The 8,303-nt window shown below is 50.5% G+C and overlaps 2 protein-coding genes across 2 annotated transcripts in view; one reads left to right on the forward strand and one right to left on the reverse strand.

Moving 5' to 3' along the window:
- LOC122555715 (uracil nucleotide/cysteinyl leukotriene receptor-like) overlaps nt 1-7,427 on the forward strand; it is a 32,335-nt gene extending 24,908 nt beyond the window's left edge. Inside the window, exon 2 of the mRNA XM_043701763.1 lies at nt 4,979-7,427. Within this exon, the coding sequence (XP_043557698.1) occupies nt 5,035-6,033 (999 nt within the window). The 5' untranslated portion in view covers nt 4,979-5,034 and the 3' untranslated portion in view covers nt 6,034-7,427. The remainder of the gene's footprint in view (nt 1-4,978) is intronic.
- LOC122555716 (LIM and senescent cell antigen-like-containing domain protein 2) overlaps nt 1-8,303 on the reverse strand; it is a 91,484-nt gene that overhangs the window by 69,027 nt on the left and 14,154 nt on the right. The gene's annotated exons all lie outside the window — the stretch shown is intronic.

An 8,303-nucleotide genomic window follows, 5' to 3' on the forward strand; every position in this document is an offset into this window, starting at 1 on the left:
CAAGTCTCCTTTCACTACAGACTCCGTTCACTACAGTCTCCGTTCACTACAGTCCCCGTTCACTACAGTCCCCGTTCACTACAGGGCACTTTCACTACAGACTCCGTTCAGTACAGTCCCCGTTCACTACAGGCTCTGTTCTCTACAGACCCCATTCACTACAGACTCTTTTCACTACAGTCCCTGTTCACTACAGTCCCCATTCACTACAGTCCCCGTTCACTATAGTCTCTGTTCACTACAGTCTCCATTCACTACTGGCTCTGTTCACTACAGTCAACGTTCACTACAGTCCCCGTTCACTACAGTCCCCGTTCAATACAGGCTCTGTTCACAACAGTCCCCGTTCACTACAGTCCCTGTTCACTACAGGCTCTGTTCACTATAGTCCCCGTTCACTAGAGTCTCGGTTCACTACAGTCTCCATTCACTATAGGCTCCGTTCACTACAGCCCACATTCACTACAGTCTCCGTTCAATACAGGCTCCGTTCATTACAGTCCCCGTTCACTACAGGCTCGTTCACTACAGGCTCCGTTCACTGCAGGCTCCGTTCACTACAGGCTCCGTTCACTACGTGCTACGTTCAATACAGTCCCCATTTACTACAGGCTCCATTCACTACACTCCCCGTTCACTACACTCCCCGTTCACTACACTCCCCGTTCACTACAGGCTCCGTTCACTACAGGCTCCGTTCACTATAGTTCCCGTTCAATACAGGCTCCATTCACTACAGTCCCCGTTCACTACAGTCCCCGTTGACTACAGGCTCTGTTCACGACAGGCTCCATTCACTACGGGCTCTTTTCACTCCAGTCCCTGTTCACCACAGTCCCCGTTCTCTACAGTCCCCGTTCTCTACAGTCCCCGTTCTCTACAGGCTCCGTTCACTACAGTCCCCGTTCACTACAGTCCCCGTTCACCACAGGCCCCGTTCACCACAGTCCCCGTTCACTACAGGCTCTGTACACTACAGTCCCCATTCACTACAGTCCCCGTTCACTACAGTCCACATTCACTACAGTCCCCGTTCACTACAGTCCCCGTTCACTACAGGCTCCGTTCACTACAGGCTCCGTTCACTACAGGCTCCGTTCACTACAGGCTCCATTCACTACAGTTCCCGTTCAATACACGCTCTGTTCATTACAGGCTCTGTTCACTACAGCCTCCGTTCACTACCGTCCCCGTTCACTACAGGCTCTGGTTCACTACAGTCCCTGTTCACTACAGTCTCTGTTCACAACAGTCCCCGTTCAATACAGTCCCCGTTCACTATAGTCTTGGTTCACTACAGTCCCTATTCACTACAGGCCCCGTTCACTACAGTCCACATTCACTACAGTCCCCATTCAATACAGGCTCCATTCACTACAGTCCCTGTTCACTACAGTCCCTGTTCACCACAGGCCCCGTGCACCACAGGCCCCGTTCACCACATGCCCCGTTCACCACAGTTTCTGTACACTACAGTCCCCGTTCACTACAGTCCCCGTTCACTACAGTCCCTGTTCACTACAGACTCTGTTCACTACAGGCTCCATTCAATATGGGCTCTTTTCACTACAGTCCCCGTTCAACACAGTCCACGTTCACTAAAGTCCCCGTTCACTTCAGTCCACGGTCACTACAGGCTCCGTTCACTACAGGCTCCGTTCACTGCAGTCCCCGTTCACTACAAGCTCTGTTCACAACAGGCTCTATTCACTACAGTCCCCAGTCTCTACAGGCCCCATTCACCACAGGCCTCGTTCACTATAGGCTCCAGTTCACTACAATCCCAGTTCACAACAGTCCCCGTTCACTACAGGCTCTGTTCACAACAGTCCCCGTTCACTAAAGTCTCTGTTCACTACAGGCCCCGTTCACTACAGGCTCTGTTCTCTACAGTCCCCATTCACTACAGGCTCCGTTCTCTACAGTCCCCGTTCACTACATGCTCCGTTCACAACAAGCTCTATTCACTACAGTCCCCGGTCTCCACAGGCTCTGTTCACTACAAGTCCCATTCACCACAGGCCCCGTTCACTACAGGCTCCAGTTTACTACAGTCCCCGTTCACTTCAGTCCCCGTTCACAACAGGCTCTGTTCACTACAGGCTCTGTTCACTACAGGCTCCGTTCACTACAGTCCCCATTCACTACAGTCCCCGTTCACTACAGGCTCTGTTCACTACAGTCAACGTTCACTACAGTCCCCGTTCAATACAGGCTCTGTTCACTACAGTCCCCGTTCACTACAGTCCCTGTTCACTACAGGCTCTGTTCACTACAGGCCCCGTTCACTACAGTCCCCGTTCACTACAGTCCCCGTTCACTACCGTCCCCGTTCACTACCGTCCCCGTTCACTGCATTCCCCGTTCACTACAGGCCCCCTTCAGTACAGTCCCCGTTCACTACAGTCCCCGTTCACTAGTGGCTCCAATCATTCGCACCACTCCATTTACAACAAGTTCCATTCAGTACAGGCTCTGTGAATCATCACAGGCTCCATTCCTTCCTGTATCTGTCCTGTTTCTGTCGTGTAGAGATTATCATATTCACCTTCGATGGGGAGAGGGCTGTGGTTCACAATCAGAACAAAAACATTTGCAAGGTCGTTTGTGGCACAGTGGCGTTGTCCCAACCTCTGAGCCAGGGGGCTTGTATTTCAGTCCCATCTGCTGCCGAAGTGTAACATCTCAGAACAGGTTGATTACAAAACTATCTTTCTTTACTGCATGCGCTAATCAGTACAGACTGCAGTGTTCAGGAGATGCACCATTCACCATGGGAGGCCCACAGACACTTTCTTGCATCTTGCTCATGCCCCACATTTCCTTACAGACCATGTACAGAACAATCTGCCTGTCACAGGCCCAGGAGAACGTCCCTGTTTCCTAATTCCTGCACAATTCCATTGAACGATGAGCCTTGATAACAACAGATGATGCAGTGTTCAGTTTAATACTGCAACACCAGCACTCAGTGTGCTGAACAGTCTAGAATCTCCTGTGTCAGGAATTAATGCAAAGTGAGCAACGTATACCCACATGTGGCCATATAGAAAGTATAGTCAAGGTGTACAATATGAATATAGAAATGGGATTTAGGGGTTATTTTTAATGGTGTTTGCAATGTAGTCATCATGCAATGTTAATATGATACTGTCATCACACTCGTAATAGCTAATGGCCTGGAAAACAGGTACAAATCCCACCAAACTGATGGAATACAATTAATTCATCTGGAATATTAGAGCTGGAACGTCATGTTGTGGCAGTACTGGACATTGGTTAGGCTTCTTTTGGAATAATGTGTGCAATCCTGGTCTCCCTGCTATCGGAAAGATGTTGTGAAACTTGAAAGGGTTCAGAAAAGATTTACAAGGACGTTGCCAGGGTTGGAGGGTCTGAGCTATAGGGAGAGGGTGAACAGGCTGGGGCAGTTTTCCCTGGAGTGTCGGTGGCTGAGAGGTGACCTTATAGAGGTTTATAAAATCATGAGGAGAATGGATAGGATAAATAGTCAAGGTCTTTTCCCTGGGGTGGGGGGAGTCCAAAACTAGAGGGCATAGGTTTAGGGTGAGAGGAGAAAGATTGAAAAAGGACCTGAGGGGCAACTCTATCGTGCAGTGGGTGGTGTGCGTATGGAATGAGCGCCAGAGGAAATGGTGGAGAATGGTACAATTACAATGTTTAAAAGGTATCTGGATGGGTATATGAATAGGAAGAGTTTGGGGGGATATGGGCCAAGTGCTGGCAAATGGGACTGGATTAGTTTAGGATATCTGGTCGGCATGGACGGGTTGAACCGAAGGATCTGTTGCCGTGCTGTACATGACTAGGAGATGGCAGTAAAACCAACACTGATCGTTATGAGAAGCTGTCTGTTACATTCATGGGAAGGAGATTGGCCATTGCTCTCAGTCCGGCTTACAGTCCGACCCACAGCAATATAATTAACTGGCTAATGCAATGTCCTAACAAACCACTCGGGGATGGAGAGACTACGCCCACTTCCGAGAAAGGAAAAGGAGATCGAAGGCATTGAGTCTGTGGGACACTGCAATAACACGGTCTGATCGGGGAAGTAGTTAGTAATTCACTACTGCGGCCTAGTGCCCAGAGCTAAACTCCCCAGGAGCCCATTGATCATTTTTTACTTTCTCGGGATATTGGAATCACTTAAAAGGCCAGCATTTCTTGCCCACCCCTAGTTGCCCCTTTAACTGAGGGATTGCTCAGCCACTTGACTAAGCGACTGGAGTCACTTGTAAGCCGGACCAGGTAAGGACGGCCGATTTCCTGATGTTAGTGAAAAAGGTGGGTTTTTATAAATGACAATAACATTTTGCAACATTTCAGAAATCAACCTCACAACTCCACCATGTTCAGAATTGTATTGACAGTGGAGAGCTTCAAACACACTGAGCCTGAGGCCTCCGCGCCCAGTGACAATCTCGCTCGGCCACTATCCTGACTCAGCGTCTGCTCACCCTGACCATGCCTGCTCACTCTGACTGTGTCTGACCCTGACAGTGTCAGCTCACTTTGACAATCTCACTGACTGTGACAGTATCCGTGACCCTGACAGTGCCTGACCCTGATGGTACCTGATCCTCACGTTCCAGAACGCCGGTCATATTTTTTCCTTTTGGTTTGAGCAAGCAGTGGTACCTGTCATGGGAGGGAGGCCAGATGTTGCTTCCGGAATGAAAATCTTGGGCTCCATGATGGTGCTGAGATATATTGATCTCGCTGCTGTTCTGCGCCACATTATAGCGGCCTTCGCTCCCCCCTGCAGTCAGTATGAACCTCACTTGTGTACAACTATAGGGCAGGAAGGTTGCAGAGTGGCCGCTATCCAAATGCAGCGTTCGTGCATATAGGAAACACTGAGCCTGAAATAGTAGGATGTACAGCTAACATGAGAGGGGTCAGCAGGTGCATCTGAAACAGGGGATTGTGACGGGGCTGTGCTTGTTTTTCGCAGATGTCCATTGAGAGCGCCATCCAGTCTGCACTCTCTCTGAGCAGGCAACCCTCGCCATGGCGTATCCCATGAGCCTCAGCAATGCCAGTGGCCAGCAGTGCACACAGGAGAGCCGTGAGGAGAATCTCTTCTTCTCGTCTTTCTACGGGGTGGTCTTTGTGCTGGCTTTCGTCGGCAATATCCTGGCCGTGTGGGTTTTCTCCTGCGACAAGAGCTCCAACACCACCACCAACATCTACCTAATGCACCTGGCGGTGGCTGACCTCTCCTACGTCCTTATCCTGCCCATGAGGATGGTCTACCACCTCAGCCAGAACCACTGGCCCTTCGGCGAGGTGCCCTGCCGCATCACCGGCTTCCTCTTCTATCTGAACATGTACGCCAGCATCATCTTCCTGACTGGCATCAGCGCAGACCGCTTCCTGGCCATTGTCTACCCGGTGAGGTCCATGCGCGTCAGGAAGCCCCTCTACGCCAACGTGGTCTGCATCGCCCTGTGGGTGGTCATCGTGGTGGGCGTGGCGCCGATGCTGGGCGCACCACAAACCCTTCAGGCGGGCAACGCCACCACCAAGTGCCTCCAGCTGTACCGGGAGAAGACCTCCAGTTTTGCCCTGGTGCCCCTGACGGTGGGCTTCGTGGTGCCCTTTGTGATCACGGTGACCTGCTACTTACTGATCATCCGCAGCCTCCGCAGGGGTAACCGCATCGAGAAGCACCTCAAAGACAAGGCCATCAAGATGATCATCCTGGTGCTCACCATCTTCCTCATCTGTTTTGTGCCCTACCACATCAATCGGTACGTCTACATCCTGTTTGCCAGCACCGCCCGCTCCAGCTGCCAGGACAGGAGGCTCATCGCCCTCAGTAATCGCATCACTTCCTGTCTGACCAGCCTCAATAGCTGCCTCGATCCCGTAGTCTACTTTTTTGTAGGGGAGAAGTTCCAGGAGCGGTTCTGTCACTTTGTCTGTGGCCACAGGAAGCGAGCACAGTCTGTAAGCCATGAGACCAAAACAAACGAGAGCTCGCTCAGCTGTAAGTCTGAGCTGTGAGCTCATCGAGAACCAACCATTTCACTGCAACTCATTGCTCTATATAGGCGCTGGTCCGTGTGAGTGACTGTGTGCGGGTGTGTGTGTGTGTCTGAGTGAGTTAGTGTGTGCGTCTGCCTTAGTATTTGAGTGAGTGTGAGTGTGAGAGTGTGATCGTATATGTGAGTGTGAATATGTGTGTGAGTGGATGTGAGAGTGTTTGAGTGTGTGTGTGAATGTGAGTGTGACTCTGTGTATGTGTGAGTGCAAGTGTGAGTCCGTAATATTGTCTGCGCAAGTGTGTGTGTTGTATGTGAGGCAGTGTGAGTGTGTGAGTGAGTGTGTGACTGGATGTGAGTGTGAGTGCCCATCTTTTTGTGTATCTGCTGAGTTGCCACAATTGACCTCAGCTACAGTACTCCAGTGAGATCTCAGCCAGTGCAGGCCAGTGAGATTTCAGCCAGTTCAAGCCAGTGAGATCGCAGCCAGTGCAGGCCAGTGAGATCTCAGCCAGTGCAGGCCAGTGAGATCTCTGCCAGTTCAAGCCAGTGAGATCGTAGCCAGTTCAAGCCAGTGAAATCTCAGCCAGTGCAGGCCAGTGAGATCTCAGCCAGTTCAAGACAGTGAGATCTCAGCCAGTGCAGGCCAGCGAGACCTCAGCCAGTGCAGGCCAGCGAGACCTCAGCCAGTGCAGGCCAGCGAGACCTCAGCCAGTGCAGGCCAGTGAGACCTCAGCCAGTTCAAGCCAGTGAGACCTCAGCCAGTTCAAGCCAGTGAGATCTCAGCCAGTTCAAGCCAGTGAAATCTCAGCCAGTGCATGCCAGTGAAATCTCAGCTACATTATATGCCAGTGAGACCTCAGCCAGTGCAGCTCTGTGTAACCTCAGCCAGTGGGATCTCAACCACTGCAGCCTAGTGAGACCTCAGCCAGTGTATGCCGTGTTGATGACCTTTCCATTGGAACCCATCACAGACTGTGTCTCTGTCACCACCCCAACGCCTTCCTCTGACTCACTCACACTGTCTCGCTCTCTCCCATACACACACAACATGCACACATACACAGACAGACAGAAAGACACACACACACACCCTTTCAGCGAAACAGACACACCATTCAAGGAGCCTTTAGCACCATTTAACCCTCCAGCAATGGTCTCCTAAACTCCGGCACAACAGACCCACATCCCCCATTCCCTCCTGCAGCAGCGATAGCAGCAGGCACAGTCACAGTCATCACAGTGCTCTGACAGGCTGGTCAGCTCATTGTGCTGGTATTTAGTGGAGCTGTCGATTATCCTGCTCTTCCTCCCCATATTGTTTTATAATCTTACCTTTCGCACATAGAGTCATAGAGATGTACAGCATAGAAATAGACCCTTCACTCCAACCCGTCCATGCCGACCAGATATCCCAACTCAATCTAGTCCCACCTGCCAGCACCCAGCCCATATCCCTCCAAACCCTTCCTATTCATATACCCATCCAGATGCTTTTTAAATGCATAATTGTATCAGCCTCCACCACATCCTCTGGCAGCTCATTCCATACACGTACCACCCTCTGTGTGAAAATGTTGCCAAATCCTCCAACTCTGGCAACATCCTTGTAAATCTTTTCTGTACCCTTTCAAGTTTCACAACATCCTTCCGATAGGAGGGAGACTAGAATTGCACGCAATATTCCAACAGTGGCCTAACCAATGACCTGTACAGCCACAACATGATCTCCCAACTCCTGTACTCAGCACTGTGGCCAATAAAGGAAAGCATACCAAACGCCTTCTTCACTATCCTATCTACCTGCGACTCCACTTTCAAGGAGTCCAGTGCACTCCAGGGTCTCTTTGTTCAGCAACACTCCCTAGGACCTTACCATTGAGTGTATCAGTTTTGCCCTGATTTGCTTTTCCAAAATGCAGCACCTCATATTTATCGGAATTAAACTCCATCTGCCACTCCTCAGTCCATCTGATCAAGATCCTGTTGTAATCTGAGGTAACCTTCTTTGCTGTCCACTACACCTCCAATTTTGGTGTCAACTGTGAATTTACTAACTGTACCTCTTATGCTCGCATCCAAATCATTTATATGCATGATGAAAAGTAATTGATCCAGCACCGATCCTTGTGGCACTCCACTGGTCACAGACCTCCAGTCTGAAAAACAACCCTCCACCACCACCCTCTGTCTTCTACCTTTGAGAAGTTCTGTATCCAAATGGCTAGTCCTCCCTGTATTCTGTGAGATCTAACCTTGTTAATCAGTCTCCCATGGGGAACCTTGTCGAAC

Source organism: Chiloscyllium plagiosum, chromosome 13, assembly GCF_004010195.1.
Source record: "Chiloscyllium plagiosum isolate BGI_BamShark_2017 chromosome 13, ASM401019v2, whole genome shotgun sequence".
Classification (NCBI taxonomy): domain Eukaryota; kingdom Metazoa; phylum Chordata; class Chondrichthyes; order Orectolobiformes; family Hemiscylliidae; genus Chiloscyllium; species Chiloscyllium plagiosum.